The 23,453-nt window shown below is 39.5% G+C and overlaps 1 protein-coding gene across 1 annotated transcript in view; it reads left to right on the plus strand.

Annotated features, from left to right (window-relative positions):
• Nucleotides 1–23,453, plus strand: part of COL4A2 (collagen type IV alpha 2 chain) — a 180,346-nt gene that overhangs the window by 131,713 nt on the left and 25,180 nt on the right. The window contains exons 28-39 of the mRNA XM_087716708.1: nt 88–195; nt 2,821–3,042; nt 5,648–5,809; nt 7,853–8,023; nt 8,361–8,504; nt 10,079–10,204; nt 11,536–11,717; nt 12,337–12,400; nt 13,938–14,012; nt 17,023–17,130; nt 19,664–19,771; nt 20,846–20,917. Coding sequence (XP_087572834.1) covers nt 88–195; nt 2,821–3,042; nt 5,648–5,809; nt 7,853–8,023; nt 8,361–8,504; nt 10,079–10,204; nt 11,536–11,717; nt 12,337–12,400; nt 13,938–14,012; nt 17,023–17,130; nt 19,664–19,771; nt 20,846–20,917 — 1,542 coding nt within the window. The remainder of the gene's footprint in view (nt 1–87; nt 196–2,820; nt 3,043–5,647; nt 5,810–7,852; nt 8,024–8,360; nt 8,505–10,078; nt 10,205–11,535; nt 11,718–12,336; nt 12,401–13,937; nt 14,013–17,022; nt 17,131–19,663; nt 19,772–20,845; nt 20,918–23,453) is intronic.

The raw sequence follows: 23,453 nt of genomic DNA on the forward strand, positions 1-23,453 counted from the left end.
CAGGACTACATTCAACCACAGTTGGGGTTTTTTTCACTAATTATTTTTTTAAATAAAAAATATACATATTACATCTTCAAATCATAGGTGCAAAGGGTACAAAAGGGATTCCTGGTGAATTTGGTTTGAATGGATCTCAAGGACTGAAAGGACTTCAAGGGGATCAAGGTCGTGGAGGTGAAGCAGGTCCAGCAGGTACTGTAAAACTAACAATTACTTGCAGACATTTGAAATATTTGGATAGGATTTATATTTCATCCTTTAGCTGGTTTGTTTGTTAGTTTGTGTTGGAAGCATCACAATTAAAATAAGGCATACTATATGGTATAACATTTAAAATATAAAATACAAGATGAAAATATATACAAATTAAACAGATCTTGCCCAGAAACTAGCAACATTAATTGTGTTCTGTCATGCTGCCATGAGGTCCTCAAGTGTACATTGATTGGGACACAAAGAGCAGGTATACGTATGTGTTCTGACCCCCCCCTCCATACGGTGAGTCACGCCAACACAAGATTACTGCTGGACAATTTATTCACAGTAAATTAACACACCGACAAGGCTTTGGCAGCAACCCAGACTTCCCAGATAAGAAATACATACCAGAGCTTCTCCAGCTTTAGTATAATAGTTGAATCCTGCAAACAGCCGCCTCCCAAAGTCTCTTCTTATATACTCTCTTGGGAGGAGCCTAATCACAACCACCTGGGTCCAATTATCTCTTTTGTCTCCGTAATTGCTGCTGGCACTTATCCGCCCGTCTCTGCCGGGCGTCCGGGACAAATTCCCTCTGCACCTCATCACTGCTCAAGGGCCTGACGTCTTCACCACTGCTCCAGGGCCTGACGTCAGGGACACACTCCCTTTGGCTTTCACCGCTGCTCCATGCCTCAGGCACCTCCTGGTGGCCAACCAGCCTCTCTGGTCCCTGCTCAGAGTTCATAGGCCATAGGTATTGTCTAAATATAGAAGATTTAAGCCTCTCTCTGTATGCTGCTGCTTCTCTGTTGAACAGCAGGCAGGCAGGGCAATGCCAGCTAGGTGGTAGAACTTATCTAGAGGGGTAGGCTTAAGGCATCCAATAATACTTCTGCTGGCTTCATTCAGAGCAATGTGTACTTTTCCATCATGTGCTGATCTATACCAGACTGGGCAAATGTATTTGCCTGAGAAGTAGCAAAGAGCTACTCTTTAGCAGGCGAATCACAGATTAAACAGGCCCACTGGGAAAAGAACTCTAATTCTGATTAGGTGTTTCAAAAATAAGGTTTTTAAAATGAGATTTTAATTCACCAACAATTCACTGGTTCTCTCCTGAAACAGAAATTGATCATTATTGAGTATTCCTGTTCTTAGAAAATACAGGGATTTCCACCCATCTAAAGATTATGTATTAATAACAGCAACTATATTTTTTGCTTCAGTGTCCATATAATAGCTGATTGACTAGTAGCCATGTTAATTTCTTTTATTTCTTTAGTTTTTCACAAATGTCCTGAAAATTTATTTTGTATGTGATCTGGAGAGAAGGACGTCCCCTGCACTAGGGAGCAATTTTTCCTACTATGAGGGAGAGGAGTCTCCTATCAAAATATTTAGAAGTCCTCCTTGGTCTCCTCTCATAATATTTCGAAAATCCCTCCTTGGATCTAAAACATTGTAATAAAACATTACAATTAATTCATATAGGCTGGTGCATATTTTCCCTTTTCCCAAAAATGTTCAACCTAGAAGAAATGGATATTGCCAACCAGAGATGGTAATAGACATCAGTTTGACTATTTTCAACACTATCTAGAAAAAGTTAAATTACTGTATTAATTATTTTTATAGTCAATTATTACTTGCTAAAGTAATTTTTATTATAATACAGTATAAGAAAGTCCAAACTAATCCACTGAATTCATATTTTAAATCTTCTCATATTTTTAAAAACCCATTTACTTAATGTGAGAGTTTTATATAAAATTGTAGAGCTGTATTTGATTTTTCATTATTCGAACATGAACAATTTTTTATTGCGTAATCCTATGAATTTAAAAACAAATATGCTTGAAAGGTAGTTGTAACTAGTGAGCAATTCTTCAGAATATTTCTAACAGAAATAGGTTTACCATAAATAAAGACATAAATCTTATGGATTTTATTTTCCAATTCCTTAAATTAAACATGTGTATCCATGTGTTAAAAACCTGGGTGATCAAGGAATGGGAGAATACGCAGAGTTTCAGGGGCAAAATTTACTTTTTTCAAATTCTAAGAGACATTTCAGATATCTAGTGTACTTGTACTAATTATTAATTTCTTAATATAATGCAAGAATATACAGCTATAACAGAGTCTGACTAATATAAACTCCATTCATATCCATTAAACACGATATGTATCTTTATTTTTTTAGCAAATTAATTTAAGTATAAGGATATCTTACAGAACCAACAGATTATAGTTCACATGTTCAGGAAACAAAAGGAGGGCAGCACAGAGAAAATTTAAATCTGATGGACCAATTAAAATGAAAAAAATGCTCTGTTATTGGACTGCATTTGATCATACCTTTATAGCAAAACTTTTTCTAAATCATGTCCAGGAAATATTCATATAAAAATTATTAATATTTAGGTTGTACTGATAAGAAAATTGAGATATTTTAGTAATTACTATATTCCCATAGAAACTAATGGGAATAAATGTTCATTTAATTAATAATAACCATGATGCTAATTATTTTAATATTTCCCCATACTTTATTTAATTAACTGTTAATTGATCAACATTTGATTTTTATTACCATTATCATTTTATACCACTTAGGATTCACTGGACCCAGAGGAAGCAGAGGTGCTCCAGGAATACCTGGGGAAAAGGGCCTTGTAGGAAATCCCGGTTTGCCAGGTTTGCCAGGCCTCCTTGGGGAAAAGGGGCTTGCAGGTGATGTTCTAGGAGCACCATCAGGCTTTCCTGGGGACCCTGGGCCACCGGGACTCCCAGGAGCAAAAGGCCCGCAAGGAGATCAAGGCTTACCAGGAATTAAAGGTAACTGTGGCTTAGATTACATAAAGTTAATAAGAGAAAGAAATGGTACAGTAGGGCCTTATACATTAGAATAAAGAGCGTAGCAGAAAGCTAAAAAGACAGAGTTGGGTGTTGGAGGAGCCACTGGGGTGCTAAGGTTCTAGAGGATCTGGAGCAAGATAAAATAGGCAAGGAGCCATGTGGTATAGTTCCAATGACAAGATAGTCTCGCATAATGCCCAGGGTGCATCATCAGCACTTATCTGTGGTTTCTGGGGAGAACTCCAGTAATCATGACTGGATTGGCACCAGCGCAAACAAATTTTCAGAATGACTTTCCCAGATTTTTTTTAATGGTATTGTCTCAGGCTATGTACTGTTCAGCATCTTCATAAATGATCTAGATGAGAGGATAGAAGGGAACTCATCACATTTGCAGATGACATCAAGCAGAGGGGATTAGCTAATTCTTTAGAAGATAGACTTAAGATCTAGAAGGATCTTGACAGACTTGAGCATTGGGCCCTAGCTGACAAGGTGCAGTTCAATGGTGAGAAAAGTAAGATCCAACACTTAGGCAGGGAAAACCAAATGCATAGAATAGGTAGGTACCTGGCTCAATAGTAGTACCAGTAACTGTGAAAGGGCTCTAGGTGTTGAGTGGATAACCACTTAAATATAGCCAGCAGTGTGCTGCAGCTGTCAAAAAAGCCAATGCAGTCCTAGGCTGAATCAACAGAGGGATAGTGTCAAGACAAGAAGTGATAGTACTGCTTTACATCACAATTGTGAGACCATGATTGGAATATGCATCTAGTTCTGGTCACCATGATATAAAAAAAGATGTTGAGACCCTAGAAAGGGTGCAGAGAAGAGCAACAAAGATGATAAAAGGTCAGACGTACAAATAGTTGTGGGACCTAGGTTTGCTTAGCCTATCAAAGAGAATGATCAGGGGCACAAGATAACTGTTTTCCACTACTTGAGGGGTTGCCAAAAAGAAGAGGGGATTGAGGCCTTCAGAGGGCAGAACAAGAAGTGATGGGTGGAAGCTTGTCAAAGAGAGATACAACTTAAAAGTAAGGAGACATTTTCTGACAACAAGAGCAATTAATCATTGGAACTGTTTGCCATGTGAGGGTGTGGGTGCTCGATCACTGGAGATTTTCAAGTTAGATGGGACAACCATTTGACTGGGATAGTATAAGGCTTGAGCATAGGGTTGGACTAGAAGACCTCCAAGGTGCCTTCCAGCCTTATGATTCTATGAGTAAGCCATAGTGATGCAGTGGTTAGAATGCAGTACTGCAGGCTAATTCACTGCTCACTCCAGGAGTTCAGTTCTGAGTGATTCAAGGTTGACTCAAATTTCCATCCTTCCGAGATCGGTAAAATGAAGACCCAGATTATTGGGACAATATGTTGACTATGTAAACCGCTTAGAGAGAGCTGTAAAAGCACTATGGGGCAGTATATAAGTCTAAGTACTATTGCTATTGCTATCCTTTTGAACGATATAAGGCAATATAATGATTTCTGCATATTCCACATGCAGTATTCTGAAATGTAGCTTCAAAAAACAATTCCACTTATTTATTTTTTTACTCTGGTTTTAAATATTAGTAGAGTTTAATTCAGTTCATGGTTTAATATGTAAGTTTCAGTTTAAAATAGTATGGGAGCCACAAAGTATTCTCCCAAACTCTATATATCAACTGGACTCTGTTAATAGTTTTCCTGTAAATGAACAGTTTCACAGTGCTGTTTAAAATCTAGGCTGCAATTTCATGGCTTTTCTCTAGAGGCATTTTTGGCACTGGATTTAGAGAGCACCAGGACCCCAATTTAATAATGGCTGCAGAATATCAACTGGATTTGTCACTGTTTCCAAGTTATTTTAACCTGGATAGAACTCTTTCCAGAAGCCATCTGATTATCTTTGAATATAACAATATCCAATATTCAGAAAAGCCTTTTCTTTGCTTGCCATCTAAGTATGAATATAAATTGTGTGTGCATTCATAACTCTAGTATTTATAATATGTGCTATCAAGATTAGATTAGAGTACATGGATGGATGGATGTATAGCGAGGGAGAGGGAGGGAGATGATAGACAAACAGACATGTCTTTTGACTGGTATAAGTCTAGATTAATTGGTTTTGTGATTATTTGTTTTAGGTTATTTTATATTTATTTATTTATATTATCTTGTACATGTAAATGCATTCAGTCATTAACTGGAATGAGTTTGTATTTGAATATGAATTTGAAAAGACTTCCTGCAGCAAAAGAAACAATAATCATCAGCAGAGAAAAAAAATGCCCCTACCTAGAGGTGCTCAAGCAAATGTAGCTTGCAAGTGATGAGATGACATAACATAACATAACATAACATAACATAACATAAAAGCTTATGGCCAAGCGATTTTTTTTCTACTGGTTTCATCATCCTTGTTTATTAGTATTTGTAGGTCTTTGGCTGGATTCAGTTCTTACAAACAAGATAGTCATTGCTTAAGCTCCACTAGGAAAAAGTTTGATTGATTTAGTAAGAATTCAGTGCTGTGCCTGTACATATAAGTTCTCTAAATCATGACTGTTTACTTATTATCTCCTTCTGTTAGGAAAAGATGGCTTCCCTGGTTCACCTGGATCCAAAGGGAATCCTGGGTTTCCTGGGCCCACTGGTCTGACGGGTACCCGAGGATCACCAGCATCATTTGGATTCCCTGGACTCCCAGGCCAGCAAGGGTCCCTGGGTAGAAAAGGGTCACAAGGATTTGTTGGTGAGAAATTATCCCCTCATCACTTTCTTTTTTTCCTGTAGGCAGCAATCTAGCAGCTTCTGCATCCCCCCTTCGTATCACACATATGCAGACATACCAAGCCTTTCCCCATTCAGTTTTTCTTCCTCTCCCACACATCCCAACATACCAAAATAGCCTCTATGTCTGCCTGCCACAAATGCACTTGTGATGTCTACCCTATTTCAAAATTCAGTGACAAAAAAGATTTAAACTATCTCCCGATTTATTCAGGTTCTTGCAGACCTTTTCAGCACCTATCAGCCAACCAAATGGCTAGCCAAATAACCCTCCTCTTGTTCTCAGATAAATGTTGTGGGCACACTGATCAGATCATGCCTCAGCTGTTGTCAGTGTCATTCCATTGGAGAGTAAGAAAGGTCTTTTTAGACACTTAAAAGCCACAGCTCAAATATCTCTGGGGGTTTTCCCTCTTAAATCTAGTTTAGTAGGGTTAGCATATTTCATTCTATGCTTTTTAAAGGTAAAAAAAGCTATAGCAATTTGTTCTGACCCCCCTCTTCATACACCAAAGCACGCCGAGACAAAGATACTTCAAGGATTTATTAACACACAGATTAGACCTTGGCAGCAATCCAGCACAGACCAGACCTTGGCAGCAATCCAGCACAGACTGATCTTGGCAGCAATCCAGCCTGCCAAGATAGCCATGGTAGCTTCTCTAGCTCTAGTAAATACGTTGATTCCTGCGACGAGCTTGTGGAAAGTCATTCCTTTTATAATCTTGAGAGGAACCTAATTACCACCAGCTGAGTCCAATTAACTCCTGTAATGCGTAACTGTTGCCGGGCATCCAGGACCAATTCCCTTGTCTCCTTCCCACTGCTCCAATGCATGACGTCAGGATCACACTCCCTTGTCTCCTCCCCACTGCTCCAAGGCTTGACTTCGGGAGCATGCTCCCTTTGGCTCTCACTGCTGTTCCAGGTCTCAGGCGCCTCCTGGTGGCCAACCAGCCTCTCTGCGCCATGCTCAGAGTCAGAACCCTGTCCAAGGTCCTCCACATCTTCTAGAGCCAACTCATTGGGCCCCTCGCTGTCGGAGTCTGGTGGCAGCTCCAACAGGTCCTGCTGGGCCACAACAGCAATTTATGTTATCATATTGTAATTACCAAGAGGCATATATTTCACTGGAATCCTAGTTTGAAATAGATAGCCTATGATTTTTTTTTATCTCTAAGTTAGACTGAACTATTTTCTGAAACATTGAATCAGACCCAAACCATGTCTTCAGATTTTTTAAACTTTCCTGCCAAAAAATCCACTGCCTCCTAACCCTAAATTATATAATTGACAGATCAATGCAACATGACCAGGCTGGTATAAGGTCTCCTGCCTTGATCAGGAGGTTGGACTAGAAGACCTCCAAGATCCCTTCAAGATCTATGATTCTACATTCTGTTTATTTCACTCACCATCAATTGGCAGAACGGAACTAAATTTCCTGAATTTAATTAAATAATTATTTAAATTAAAAACTTAAATAGATTATTAAGAGATCTGTGAGAGATCTGATGTATATCTTTGTGGAAAATAATAACTGGTACTTCCTATTCTTTTTATAGAACAGAATCTAACTATCATATATAATTAAATAAAATCCTATAAATAAATAAAGCTCCAATTTGTGCAAGTTTATGGTTTATACTAGAGCATTATTTTTCAACCTTGCAACTTAAAGTTATGTGAACCTCAATTCCCAAAGTTGGAGTTGCTGGCTGGGAGTCACTGGCTAGCTGAGGAATTCCAGGAGTTGATCCACACATCTTAAAGTTGTGTTTGGAAAAAAAATGCTTTAGAGTGAGACATCTGCTCATTAAACAGTACCAATCCCTAATAAAAACGTTTAATTGTAGTGTCAGTTGTTGGAAGACATTTCCTTTGCTTATTTTTCAGATAGATGAGTTCTTCCTGTTGCCTTTTGTGCACCTATAACATTGATGTATAATAACTGCTCTCTGCTGCCTATATTTTAATCAAACACCTCTCTCTGTTTTTTTTATAGGATCCCCTGGTGTCAGAGGAGAACCAGGGGAGTCAGGGAAAGTTGGTCCTGCAGGGATGAAAGGTCTGCCAGGGGACAAAGGTGAACTGGGCTTTATTGGACCTAAAGGAAAGGCTGGGGAAACTGGTTTCCCTGGGATTGTTGGAATGCCTGGTTTCCCAGGTCTTAAAGGTAAAAACAACTTCTGCATAAAATCTCTACTCAGAGTTGCAACCCATTCCTTTCTCAGCCACTATCAGCTTTTGTAAGGCTCTAATGAATTATTTTCACTTATTGTAAAGCCCTTTTGTGAAAGCTAAATTTGTACTTTAGATTTCCATTGAAGGATGTAGCCAATGGTAGAATTCAAATAATTTAACAACTGCTTCTCTGCCCTAATGATTTCTTCCAACAACCAGTTCACCAAACTGCTCAGAAAGTTAACAACCATTTCTCCTGAAGTGGTGTGAACTGGCTGAATCCCACCACTGGCTGTAGCCCTAAACATGTTTTGCAATTTTCATTCAAGGTTCTAAAGGATCTCCCGGCATTGGAGGTTTCAATGGTCCTATGGGGTTCAAAGGATGGCCAGGACAGAAGGGAATCCATGGAGAGAAAGGCCTCTCTGGGAAGCCAGGTGTTAAAGGCCCATCAGGGGAATTCGGATTTAAAGGTATTATCTTCAGTGTTATGAGACCCTCACATTATTCAGTATGCACATATATGTTCATTTAAAATTGTAAATAGGCTTTAAGAAAGCTTTTGTTTAACCCAAAATTCCTTTTATAAAAAAAACATTACAGCGTAATCCTATGTATATTGATTTAGAATCCAATTCTATAAATTCAGTTGGGTTTATTCTGAGTAAATGTCTTTAAGAATGTTAGCTTTAATCTTACCACATACAAATTTCAACAGTATCTTTTTGCTTTGCCTTTGTCTTCTATGTAAGGCAAATGAAGAACAGTTGCCAAGTTTAAAAGCATTGCAGTTTGCCCTTCTTTTAACAGAAGAATCAGAAAGAGGGTTTTAATATGTATTTTGATTTTAAATTTTAAAAAGCCTCTTCCATGACCCCAGTTGAAAAAGAACAATGGGTGCATTATTACTAATAGTAATTTTATTTTGGTCATTCACTAGCAAAACAAAAGAGTCACAATTGATTACAGTACATTTTAGCTCATCATTCTTGTTATTATGTCATGTCATGACATCATGAATGTCATGACATGTCATGAATTGAAATTACAATCCGAGCTGTTAACAAACACGTCTTACATAGCAGTTCAACATAAGTTTCTGTGGAGGAGATTCAATATACTTTTCCCTTCCTTGTCTCAGATTGCCCTCTTTCCTCAAAGAATATAAATTCCTTGCTTTCCCAATCTAACAAGGTGCTGGATGACAAAACATTAGAATTTGACTCAGAGGCATTGATGGGTAGAACTTTCTCCAGGGTGGATTGACTGGGGTCAGTGTTCTTTCTTAGCTCAGAGTATTTTCATTGATGGGATTTTTTATGAGTTTTGATGTACCAGCATTCTTTTTATCTCTGTTATTGCTTTTTCAAAGATATCTGTCTTTAGATCCATTCCCTATCTGGTCTGATAGCTGCTGGCAGGGAAGTTTGGATTTGAACAGTAATCAGCAAATGCTTATCTTCTGCAGTGAGTTAAATAGAAATATATGAAGGAATTACCAGAGCTCTTTAGAGTACCGTATATATTGCCACTTTGCCATCTTCCTATCACTAATAAAACTAGAGATGCAGAATGTAATCTCTGCAATCACATTTTTACATTATTTTCAGTTTTTAAATCCTAATTTTCCTGGAAGAAAAAAAAGGGGTCTCCTACTTACTGTTCAAATCGAATAGAATTTACGGTATTCTCAAACAAAATAACTCAATGGGACAATTTGGAAGAGTATTAAAAATCTGCAAGAAGAGGGACAAAGCATTTTTTTTATTTCTGCCATTTCCTCTTAAACATGTTGCTTTATATGGTAAGAATATTATCACAGCATGCATTTTTCTTTCTAGATAGCTAGAAGTCTAGGTTTAGAGGAAAATATGTTTTGCATGAGAAAGATGACAGGTTTGAATGTTTGACTTTTCCTGATAGGGCTGGATAAACCTTTGGCAGTGAAATTGCTAAAAATGAAAATAGAGAAAGGCACAATTCAATTTAATATAAGGCAACTTGTATGCTTCTAATACATCCTTGATAAGGATTCTTATCTTGAAAGGTGATCGTGGAATTCGTGGTCTACCAGGAGCACCTCCTAAAATCATGCTACATGTAATGCTGGAAGTGAAAGGTGAAAAGGGAAATCAAGGAGTATACGGTGTTAAAGGGGATATCGGTTTAAAAGGTAAAGAGACACTATATATCATAAATACAATATATTAACAATTTTGTTGTACCCTTCAGTATGCACCAAATTCTGATTTTTCTACAATGCGGGCAAGCTTCCTTCTCATCAGATTGTACATTCCTCCTTGTATGAAAGCATTCCCTAGTTTACCAATCTTTCCTAACTGAAACAATTCATTGCCTCTTACTATTCTTCAGTTTTTCCCTTCCCTGAATCATAGATGACTTCAAATAAGTAAATAACAAAAGGAAGAGATTCCTAGTGAATTGTGGATAATACAGCTGTAATGGTCTCAGACTAATGGAAAAGGAGGGTTGCAGCCAATTGCATATTACTCTCAGAGAGTAGAAGACACATATAGTAGTGTTTCTTATGTTAACAGTCTTTGGACCTTTTTGAAACCTCAGACATCTGCATGTCTGGGAAACTGGAGAAGTTATAGAACTATCCTATTAGTCTGAACTCTACATATTCAAGCTGTTAAGACAGGGAAAAATGGCTTTTCCTGAATTGAGATGGCTTGGGTTTCATTATACTCTGAATCCTCTTCACAGCCTTGTTAGATTCCTGACATAAGATTGTGGCCATCACAGTTTATCTTGGAGGAATTTTATGAGAGGGCTTAAGGAAGTAGGCAAGAGTAGCACTGTTCTTTAGAGATCCAAATACTCAAGGAAAATGCCCAGCTATGGTCCACCATATCCCCATTATTTTGGGCTGATTTCAAGTGATAAAGCCAGAGAATGCTGTGCTTTAGTAAATTAGGATAGCATTCACAGCCAGGCACCAATTGATCCCATTCAAGGAAAAGCCGTGCATTCTAATCAATATTAATTAATTAATTATTTTTTTAATCAAAGGTTCTAGTGTGCAATTCATAGCAGCATAAAAGACATCCATGAATATAATAACCATATTGTATTACAATAGCAAAATGTATCTAAAAACAAAAAAAAAATCATATTTGAAATGTTCACCATAAAGTCAATACTAGGCATCAAATGTCTAAAAAGAAAGGTTTCAATGCTTGTCTGAATGCCAGAAGTGAAAGACCAGATGTAGCATATTTCACATTGGGTCAATCACTGAGAATGTCTGCTTTCTGATCCTCTTATCTTTCACCATGGAAGGATCTTAGGCAAGCCCTTTTGGTTGTCCTCACAGGATAGGCAGAATGATGTTGGATATAGTGGTCTATGCCCCTATTGAACATGCCAATTTAAAAGCAAGAAATTTTGGATAGAGCTCCTACTGCTGCCAAGCATACCTGAGACAGAAAGTTTTGCAGAGATGAGAATAAATTAATATTTTCAATTGTATGTTTGTAGGACGTGAAGGATTGCTCGGATTACCTGGTCAGACAGGAATATCAGGTTTACCTGGATTTCCTGGTTTTGAAAAAGGTCAGAAAGGTGAAACTGGAATTAAAGGAATAAGAGGTGTTCCAGGATATGCTGGTATCCCAGGTCCTCGTGGTATTCCTGGCTTCCCTGGAATCGTTGGACGGAGGGTGAGCAAAACTGAGTGTGTTGATGGTTGTCTGCATGCATGAATCAAACTAACTCTGTGTTTTAACTCTTACTTTGTGGGAGCTCATAAAGTAGAGCACCAAAAGCTCCAAATTCTGTAAATCTAGCCTACAACACATTAAATTATCATAAGAGATTTTACTCTTTTTTTCAAAGGTGAATCTAAAGCATAGGGCCTGGTTACTAGAGAGACTGACAATTTCTTCTGGCAGGATGGGCCTGTTCCGGGTCCCTTCAATTATAGAACATTATCTAGAGGAAACTGGAGCGTTTTGAAGACCTGGCTTTTTCTGCAGGCTTCTGTCGAGGGATAGTGAAGCTCCTTGGTTTTGTTTTTATCCTATCAGTAGTTCACACTATATTTTATTTTATTTTATTGTAATAAAATTTAATTGTACTTTCCTGGTTTAGTTGTTATGAGTTGCCCAGAATAATTGAGAATCAGGAAGTATACAATTTTGATAAATTTAAAAAAACATAACATGCTACACATTCTATAATTTCTGCTTATCAAGACTCATGACAGCATTCTGATAAAACCAACTTTCTGGTTAATATTAATTCTAATTGATAAAATTGTGTCCATTCTCAATGTGATAGGGAGAAAAGGGTGTTCCAGGAGTTCCAGGTGTGATTGGTGAAAGTGGCCAACTGGGGGAAATTGGTGAGTCCAATTATTTTTAGGAATCTTAAGTTTGTTTGAATTTTTAATTCATATATGTAGTTACATAGAGACATTGAACTTGGTTTCTTGCATCATTTTATTCTTCATATACTTTCATATTTACGTGTTGCCTTTTTGTATTGTACTAAAAGTAATGCAGAGTTCTCAACAAAGAACATTTTATAAGTGCTAGGGGCAGCTCATAGCTATTCAATTTGTTAGGCGTTCCCAGTCTCTCCATATAAGGTTTTGTTGGTGGTGTTATCTGAGCAAAGATGGATATCTTGGTTATGTGTGTTGTCTTCTAATTCATTTTTTTTGAATTTGTATGCTTTGTTTTTTAAAAAAATGTGATTTTCTACTGTCCTTCTTGCAGGAACTTCTGTTTTTTATATACCTTGGAATTTCCTCATTGTCCCCTAACATTGTAGAATAACATGCACAGAAAAAAGCATGATACAGATTAGACATAAGGGAGCCATAGAAACAAAGGCCTTACACCTTTCACTTAAGAGATTTCTTGAAATCAACCCTTTTATCTATGGCCTAACTTAAAGCAATGCATTTGTATATCTTACAAAAACTTTGGCACAGCAGGAGTAAAACAGGTAATCCTATAAACAGGTAATATCTGGTATCTAAGACTTCTAAAGAAAGAGTCTCCTAGAAAAGGTTGGGAGACTGCTAGCTTAGATGTCTATTCATCAGTGGTGGGTTGCAGGCAATACGCCCTGATACGGGTGTACCGGTGCCTGCCCGGAGCACCGGGTACCATTCCAGTACGGTGCTCCGGAAAGCCCAACCGCCTGCTCAAGCTCCTTACCTATATTTGAGCTCTTCGGCGCTTCCGTACACGCACATGGAGCGCACGGCTCCTGTGTGACACTCAGGCTACGGAGCGGAGCGGAGGCTTCACAAGAGGTAAGGACGCATGCGTGCATTGCGCATGTGTGCATGCATGCTGTGTGCTTTTATGTGGTGAACACCAGGCCTCATTGCAACCGTACCGGTTGCAATGGGATCCGGAACCCACCACTGCTCTTCATATATAGTGTTATAAGTTCGCATTCATTGGCAGATGCAGATTATTACACAAGTATCCTGCAGGAATGTCACTATCATACATGGTTTTTCTATAACTTGAGTGTTCTTTTTCTTAGTTTTAAGTTCTGTAAAGAATAAGAAAACATAGGGAGAGTTTTTATCATTATGTCTGCTTGGACACAAGGAAAGAAATAGCTAAGGGGAAAGGATTCTTTAATTGTTTTACCCGGTGTTCAGTCATGCTTGCATTTCAGAATATTGGTGTAATTTCTTTCCTGGAATATGTTCCAGTACTTCTCAGTTCCGTCTGGGAAATCAGATCATCTTCCGCAATCAAAGAGTCAAAATGTCTCCATCTGTTGGGGAAAAAATCTTTTAGAATGTCTCTCTAAATCTGGATGTGTATAGTAAGAAATTCTCTAACAAGTTTTTACATTAAAATATATTCAAAAGATGGATACTGGTAAAATTAAACATGTCTCTTGCTTAATAGGTGACAGAGGTGATACGATGAATTTGCCAGGAAGTAAAGGTTCTAAAGGAATTCCTGGAATAACTGGACAAGCAGGTATTTATGTATGTGTAATGTGTACATGTCAGGAGTGGGTTCCTGCACTGGTTGGTACTGGTTTCGCTTTGTGTGCGTTTCATGTTGCTTGCACATGTGCATACGCAGAAACATGCCGGCAATGGCAGAAGAGACCGGGGAACCAGTTCGGGGGCTGGCTGGCCTGGGTCACCGCTGGTTCTGCAACCCAGGTCAAATCACCACTACCAGTTTGGCTAAACCGGGAGCAACCCACCTCTGATACATGAGTACATTTATAATACAGAATAATTCATTATCAGATGAAATAGCTAACTAGAGAACACATTCATTAACAGTTTTATGCAGTTAGGAATGACTACAATATATTTGATGCATTTCAATATCATTACAGAAGATGACTGAACTTTCTATTTAATTAAGATAGAGCAATTCATTAATTTCAAGTGCTTTGTAGGTTCGTCGTCTTTAACTTAATCAGGATCTTTATTATGAAACCATGATAATGATTCCCGTTTCCAGATGGAAAACTAACATTGTGATGTTCAGACCACTCAGAATGCAGCCTGTTCCCTCTGCATTCTCTCTCCATATAGACACACTTATAACTGAGCTCCAATGTAACTCAACATTCTTACTAGACATCTGTTCTTCTTTGTAACTAAACAGAATGTTGGAAATAAATTACGTAAAGGGAATCAGGACTGTCTCTGTCCAAAACTGAACAGAGCAGAACCAAATTTGGTGTGGAGAGGAGGAGCTAGCAAAGGTTAGATTTGAAAATAGACTGGTCTGGCTTTGGTCTGTGGAGAAAACCATTGCTGAAGGGAATCTCTATGAGAGAAGCAATTGGACAACATCTTAGAACATTGCTGACTGCCTCATTCTCTTCTTTCCTTTCTCCTGGCCATGTGACCCAGGGTGAAGCATGTGTGGTCTGCTGCCCTTGCTTTCCAATGCACCCAGGACCTACAGACAAAGATACAATATAGGGGACGTGCAGAAATATTTACACAGATGCAATATTTTACTTTGCTCTACAGAAGAAAATATAGACAACTCCTATCATTCCTGTTAGTTGGAAAGAATTCCAGAGCCACAATCTAAAAGCTCTCCCTACCTTATTCCATTTTGAAATAACATACTGTAACGATGGCATGCATTGATTGAGTTCTCTGGTTACAGTAAGATCTTATATGTCTGTGTTTTAATCTGGTTTTGGCTTTGCCATGTTGAGTGAACCTAACCAGTTATGGACTTAACTCAGGAAGAGAATTAAATAAATAAGCTAGCTAGCCTGTCAAAATTATGCATCATCAACATTACCAAATTAAATGAAATCTGCAGTAATAAGTTTCAATGTGGCAGATGTGTAGCCTTCTAATGCCTATAATTTCTAATGGAATTAATTGTGGGAACTTTAGTCATAAGAACTCTAGTTTAAAACATCTGGAGGGATCCCTGGTGTCTCTCCCTCAACTCATTTAGAGCATTCACAGGCTTCTCAATAAAAGTCTCAGCAGGTGACAGTATTAGGAGGACCAGGCCTGGGAAGTACTTAGAAAGGATCCTAATTTCTCAGGTACCTATTCCAGAAATCTGAAGTTAACAAGTTTTTGAATCTCTAGGAAGTAAAATGATGAAGATTTACAATTTTCTAGACAAGGAAGGGTGACAGCTAAACAGCACCTCTGTCCCATAGTTGCTTTCGTCCCTTGTTAACTTGTCCTACATGGATCTCAAATATCAAGCAGATAAAAATTGTAGGAAAACATACAAAGAAACTATACGTAAGGAAACAATGAGAATTACAACATATTTTTTTTAAAGTAATCTTTATTAGTTATACATTTTTTTAAGAGTAAAACATACAAATACAAATACAATTTTAAACATACAACCCTCCTCCCCCCCCCGCGGTGACAGTCATTCACAGCCCAACTTTTTTCTTTCCTTCCTCATTGTTAGGTCTCTAAGCCACATCTTCTCATTACAAAGTTCAGGGATCTATTACAATACCCATGTTCACTTTTAACTTTCCCCATTTTAAGTCCTTGCTGTTCTCCTTGTCGCCCACATATACCATAAGTTCCAGCTAAGGTAATGTTCCATTTCTCCTTTGTCCCTCAGCCAACCCGTCATTCTGTCCATTTCTGCACATTCATAGATCTTTTTAATTATAGCATCTTCCGACGGTATGGTAGTGGATTTCCAACATTTATTGCAATGACCTGATTGCGATCTGTAGCGTGGATATGCAGAATTTGTTTTATAAAGCAATTAAAAGGTTTTTCATGCTATAACTAAAAATTCTGTTAACATATAAATGGTTGATCAGCATTGAGTTATAGGTTGAACTTAGGATAGTACCTATCTGCCAACTGCCAATTGCCATGACTTGAGCAATTTATTAATGGTTTAGACCTAGGTTGCTTTCTAAGGATTTAGGCCAGGGGTGTCAAACTGACGGACAATGAACCGGATGCATCACACCAAGCCACACCCAACCAAGCTCTACGAAGGGGGGTTGTCACATGATGGCCACATGTTTGACACACATGATTTAGACCCATGCTGCATTGCCTTCCTGCCCTAGTTAACTATGGGTTTCCTGTGTTTCCTCTATGTTTGTCTAAGGTTTAAGCTTTTGAGCAACTAAAAGTCTATGGAAACAAATAAGCCCTACAGCCTCTGGTGCAGGCTCTACCCTGGGGATTCCTCCCAGTTTGCTCACTGCCTCATATCATCGTACCCCCAAAAAATTCCAGTCAGCCTTAATTGACAGCCATTTCCTTAAGGCCACACTTGGCCGGTAGACATCAGTTGTCCATATTTATTTTACATTTCTATGTTCACAATTTGATTCTTAATATTTTAAAAAATATTAAAAAATCATCTTGTTGATCCTTTTAGGAATCCATACTACACATCTAAAATATTTACGAATGAGCATCAAATGGAGACTTCATGGGGCCCAGCATGTCAGAAATAACGCTATACAAGAAAACATTATTTTTTTTCTATTTTACAGGGTTGAAAGGCGACAAAGGAAAGAAGGGCGAAACTGGGGATCAAGGATATGCTGGTGTGAAAGGCATGGAAGGCCCTCGAGGCTCTCAGGGGTTAATAGGGCAAAGAGGTAAAGTTTTTATATCTTAGATATTACAAATAGCAAAGTTTATAACAAACAAGGTAAATACTATGAGTAGACAATGTGATACTTAAGCATTGAGAAGTTGCATACATACTCATGCTATTCCCTCTCCAGTAAGCCATTTTATACTTAGTGCAGAAAAGACAAACAACGTCGAAGCATGAGATAAGAAAAACAAAAAATGGTTTAAACTAAAACAATTTAGTCTCCCTCTCTGTGGTTTTTAGCAATAGCAATAGCAGTTAGACTTATATACCGCTTCATAGGGCTTTCAGCCCTCTCTAAGCAGTTTACAGAGTCAGCATATTGCCCCCAACAACAATCTGGGTCCTCATTTTTCCCACCTCGGAAGGATGGAAGGCTGAGTCAACCTTGAGCCGGTGAGATTTGAACAGCCGAACTGCAGAACTGCAGTCAGCTGAAGTAGCCTGCAGTGCTGCATTTAACCACTGCGCCACCTCGGCTCTGTTTATCCTTGCTTACCATCCTTGATCTCTCCTCATCCATACACGTGTGTTCTTCAAACTGTCTTTTCTTCTCTCCCTCTCTCTATGTCTCTCTTCCATCCATCCAGGTTTCCATCCCCCTTCCTGTTGATGATCCATCTTCAGTAATATAATTATTTTGTAATTTGATCCTCAAGCATTATCTCTTTATTGGACCACACCAATGTGTTGTTTCTAAACTCTTTTATTCAAACCATATTCATTCATAACTCCATCACTTTTACCACCATTATACCCTTCAATTTTCTCAAACTTACAATCATGCCTTTTAGATTTATACAGTAATAATTTTTCCACCATTATATGCAAGGTCTTATACCACATATTAAAAACAGATCTTTGTAAATAGATGCTCACCAGTGGGGTTCTGAATTGACCTCTCAGTCCAAGTCACTTAACAAAAGAACTTGCTTAGATCACATTGTTTTATAATGTTGCACAATATTTTTCTGAAAAATTTATCCCAAGTTCTTTCATTTCTCAGTCTGCATTACAGCATACATTGCAACTATAAAAACAAACTACACATTTCTACTTTTATGCATACCCACAACATCCAGCTAATACTAATTCATACTACCTGGGAAACATTTTGTTCCATCATTCAAATCTGCACTTTCACTTTCATGAATACATTCATTTTTACCATTTATACTTCTTATATTCTAAACCACAATATATCATTATTATCACCAGATAATAACAACAATAGTACTTAGACTTATATGCAGCCCCACAGAGCTTTGCAGCCCTCTCTGAGTGGTTTGCATATAGAGCATATTGCCCCCCAACAATCTGGGTTCTCATTTTATCAACTTCAGAATGATGGAAGGCTGAGTCAACCTTGAGCCCCATCAGGATTGAAATCCTAGCTGTGGGCAGAGTCAGCCTGCAATACTGCAGTCTAATCAATGCGCCACCATGGCTCCTTAAATCCATAGTTGTCACCAGATAAATCTGCATTTATAGAGTTATTCTGTCCATCAAGAATTCCACATGATGTTTTTTAGTCAGATAATGTCATCTAGATGACCTAGTTCACTGAATGATCTATTGCCTGAATAACTGTTTGTATATATTTGCTTCCATGTTAAAACAGCCCAGAGAACCTGCCGGTTTTCTCTTACTGTTATAATGCCAGAAACAGAAAGCAGCTGGCCCTCTACCCTTGCAAATCACTTCACCAATTTAGCTTCGCAGTAAGAGAGGAGCAAACTCATCTATCCCCAATCCAGACTATCTCAAACTCCACACTGGCTCTATTTTAATATAAAGTAATAAGTGGCATAATACAATACATTTTGTACACAATCAGTTCTTAATTCTTAATGGTAATCTTGACTATGAAGAATTTCCAAGATATTGGAATTTGCCAGGAAATTGATGCAAAAATTATTTATTAAAGGCTTTTTATTCCAACCAAAATATTAAGTCTTGTAATTAATATTATATATAACATGTGAGATGTATCTCCCCAAAGTAATATTTATTGTGAGAAACTAAAACAACGGTTTGTTAATGAAAAACGCTAGGTTTTGTCTCATCAAACTTGTTTTTTTATTTCTTCTTTTCAATAAAATCACAGTGCATTTGAAAAAATCTAACAAGTTGTTGCCCAAACAAGAAAATTAAGTTAAAATAAAACAAGAGATCCAAATCCAGAGAATATATAATCAGATTTTTAGAGTGTCTGATTGTCCCATATAATATAGCAAAAGTTTTCTTTGCCTAAATTTAAAGGATATGGCTTGAATTTTAACAGAAGCCTTGCTTAGTTCAAGATGTTGTTTTGCTCTGTTATTTTCAATTATAATTCTCCTTTCAATTATAATCAAGAGCACCTTGCAGGCCCATAATCTAAATATAACAAATGTGGCATAACCTATTTCCCATCATATTGGTTTTCAGTATTAAAATAATAATCAATTGATTCTTGCAGAAATTGATACATTTTACCATTATTGGTGGAATACACTACTGCTTTAATGAATACATATTTATTTGTTCTGTAGGATTCCCAGGAAAGTTTGGGGAACAAGGTGAACCTGGAAATTCAGGTGTTCCTGGCTCTTTTGGTGAAAAAGGAAATGTTGGAAACATTGGTTTTCCAGGAAGAAAAGGTAAATTAAATTCTACCAATAGAATTGATATTAATATGTTATAGGCTGCATTCAGTGGCAGCTCTTTCTGTATTTCATCTGTTTAAAAAATACATCCAACCCTGTGGAATTGTTTTGGGAAGTCTATAAAAGGATGAGCTAGGTTTTAAGAATCGATTCCATTGGTGATTTCCACAGCTTTATGTAAGGACCAGAAGAGGAAATGTCAGAAGCAAAGAACCTGAAGTCTAGTAATAAGCGTCATCTTGACTGAAGTGCCAAACTGTCAGCGTTCCAAGTATCATGCAGAATTAAATCAGAGTCCAAGGCAAAACGATCCTTAAAGTTCCAATTTAATGTCATACATCTTAGCACATCTGTGGAAATCCCAATTCTGAAAACTTCCTGGGATTCCACCCAGTTGAAAGTTCATGCTCTTATCCCCACACCCATAAATCCATCACATGGTCCAATCTTCTTCGGCCATGCTGGTATCTCCACCCAGCTGGTTCCAGTCAGGTGCAGAGGTGCGGAGACAAAAGATGACCTTGGCTTCCAGAAAGGAATGACAACAACACATTCCACAAATCTACTCCTTTCTATTCCCCCCTGCCAATTACTACACTAATGAAACAGCATAGTGAAATAATAGAAAGTATGGCAGGCCAAAGATCCTAAAAGGAACATAACTACAGTCCTTCTATTGAGATACCAGTAGCTCTCAGTCCATTAGGATACATGGGCAAGAGAAAGAGGTTTGAGAGTTGAATCTGGGCCTGCTGTAGCTGCTTTTCTTTGTTGTTAAGGGCTTTTTAAATATCTGCGATAATCTGCCTGTGAGTGTTCTTGTCAGACTTCTCCAAATACAAAATTAAATTTATGCAACTAGCTTTTTCTTGCATTTTCCTGCACTTGGCTCAATAATGCGTGCTTCAGCTTCTGTTAACAATGGTATTTTAATAGCATAATGGCTATAACATTTGCCTAACCTACAAAATTTTATCAGTTTGAAACTCAGCAGCAATTTTAAAAGAAATCTGTATTATATTTTTCTTAAGTCTGTGAATAATATTGATTTTGCTGTACTTTTGGAAGGACTGCCTGGGATCAGAGGACTTCCTGGATTAGATGGTTTGCCAGGTTCTAAAGGCTTGTCGGGATCACCAGGTACGTTCCAGTTTTGAGATGGTCTGACATATATTATGAAACCTCACTTTTCTTATGAATAAATGATATCCAACTTGAAATGAAAGGAACAACACTGCCCCCCCCCACAAGTATCAGGCTTCTAGCTATAGATCCAGCTTTCAAGGTGGCAAATTTGGATCTATAGACACTTGCGAAGTTTTATAGTTGTCATTAGCTTCATTAGTTTCCTCGGTAGCAAGGGGTGATTTTTACCAGCAGAAGCTATTGTTATAGTTTATATCAATAATCTTAGTGACTGATGTCCTAAAAATATTTCATTTTGATTACTGCAATGTGGGAAGCAGTCCAGAAGCTTCCAAGTACAAAGTGTGACAGCTGGAACACTCTGTAATGAGTGTTATGATTATATTGTATTTGTATTTTTTTTGTATTTTATTGTCACTTATAGGCCGCCCTTTTCCCTGAGAGGACTCAGGGCGGCTTACAACTCATGGGAAGGGGGTGCAAGACAAAACGTAAAAATAATATGTGAATACAAATAATAATAGCAATAAAACACAACATTCATTCAACATTCGGGTGGGGTGTATGAAGGTCTTATCCCCAGGCCTGACGGGATAGCCAGATCTTAAGGGCTGTGCAGAAGCTCTGGACTGTGGTGAGGGTGCGAATCTCTAAGGGGAGATCGTTCCAGAGGGTCGGGGCTGCTACTGAGAAGGCTCTCCTCCGCGTAGTCGCCAGTCGACACTGACTGGCGGATGGAACTCGGAGGAGGCCCACTCTGTGCGATCTGATGGGATGAAGGGAGGTAATCGGCAGAAGGCGGTCTCTCAAGTACTCAGATCCACTACCATGAAGGGCTTTATGGGTGGTAAGTAGCACCTTGAAGCGCACCCGAAGATCAACAGGTAGCCAGCGCAGCTCGCGGAGGATAGGTGTTATGTGGGCATACCGCAGTGCACCCACAATCACTCGCGCGGCCGCATTCTGGACTAGCTGAAGTCGCCGGATGCTCTTCAAGGGCAGCCCCATGTAGAGCACATTGCAGTATTCCAGCCTGGAGATCACAAGGGCTCGAGTGACTGTTGTGAGAGCCTCCCGGTTCAGGTAGGGTCGCAACTGGCGTACCAGGCGAACCTGGGCAAATGCCCCCCTGGTCACAGCCGACAGGTGGTGGTCAAAAGTCAGCTGTGGATCCAGGAGGACTCCCAAGTTGCGAACCCTATCTGAGGGGTGTAGAATTTGACCCCCCAGCCTGAGCGATGGAACACTGGCCAAATTGTTGGGAGGGAAACACAACAGCCATTCGGTCTTGTCTGGGTTGAGTACCAGTTTGTTAGCTCTCAGACAGTCCTTAACGGCCTCAAGACCCTGGTTCATCACGTCCACCGCTTCATTGAGTTGGCACGGGGCGGACAGATACAACTGCGTATCGTCCGCATATTGATGGTATTTTATCCCGTGCCTCCGAATGATCTCGCCCAGCGGTTTCATGTATATGTTAAATAGTAGGGGGGATAAGACCGAACCTGCGGCACCCCACAAGTTAGGGGCCTCAGGGACGATCTCTGCCCCCCGACCAACACTGACTGCGACCTGTCCGAGAGGTAGGAGGAGAACCACCGCAGAACAGTGCCTCCCACTCCCACCTCCCGCAGTCGTCGCAGAAGGATACCATGGTCGATGGTATCGAAAGCCGCCGAGAGGTCAAGGAGAGCCAGGATGGACGCATGGCCTCCATCCCTGGCTCTCCAGAGATCATCGGTCAATGCGACCAAAGCGGTTTCTGTGCTGTAACCAGGTCTGAAGCCGGACTGGAAGGGGTCAAGATAACTTGCTTCCTCCAAGGTCCGTTGGAGCTGGAAGGCCACCACCTTCTCAACAACCTTCCCAAGAAAGGGGAGGTTGGAGACTGGACGGTAGTTGTTAAGAACGGCTGGATCCAAAGATGGTTTCTTCAGGAGGGGTCTCACCACCGCCGCTTTAAGTGCGGCGGGGAAGTGCCCCTCCCGAAGGGAGGCGGTTACAACTGCCTGGATCCAGCCTCGTGTCACCCCACTGCTGTTGGCAACCAGCCAGGAGGGACACGGGTCCAGTATACAGGTGGAGGCACTCACAGCTCGTATGGCCTTGTCCACATCCCCAGAGGCAACGTCCTGAAACTCAACCCAGAGATGGTCTGCCAAGCTCTCCCCCTGTGTCTCGGCTGGATCTGCAGAGATGGAGTCCAAGTCCGACCGAATCCGAGCAATTTTGTCCGCCAAGAATTGGACATATTCCTCAGCCTTACCCTGTAGGGGTTCGCCCGCGTCCCTCCTATTTAGGAGGGAGCGGGTTATCCTAAACAGGGCGGCTGGGCGTGACTCGGCGGACGCAACCAAGGTGGCAATATGTGATCTTTTAGCATGTTGTCAGGAGTGCTCGGTTCGAATCGGACTTATCGGACCTCCATAGGTGCTCTAGGCGTCTCCTCCGGCGCTTCTTCTCCCGGAGCTCCTCGGTGAACCAAGGAGGTCTCCGGGATCCGCTGACCCGGAGGGGCCGTAGTGGTACG

This window comes from Thamnophis sirtalis, unplaced genomic scaffold, assembly GCF_051295495.1.
Source record: "Thamnophis sirtalis isolate CommonGarterSnake01/CBP01778 unplaced genomic scaffold, rThaSir2_p1.2 scaffold_5, whole genome shotgun sequence".
Classification (NCBI taxonomy): domain Eukaryota; kingdom Metazoa; phylum Chordata; class Lepidosauria; order Squamata; family Natricidae; genus Thamnophis; species Thamnophis sirtalis.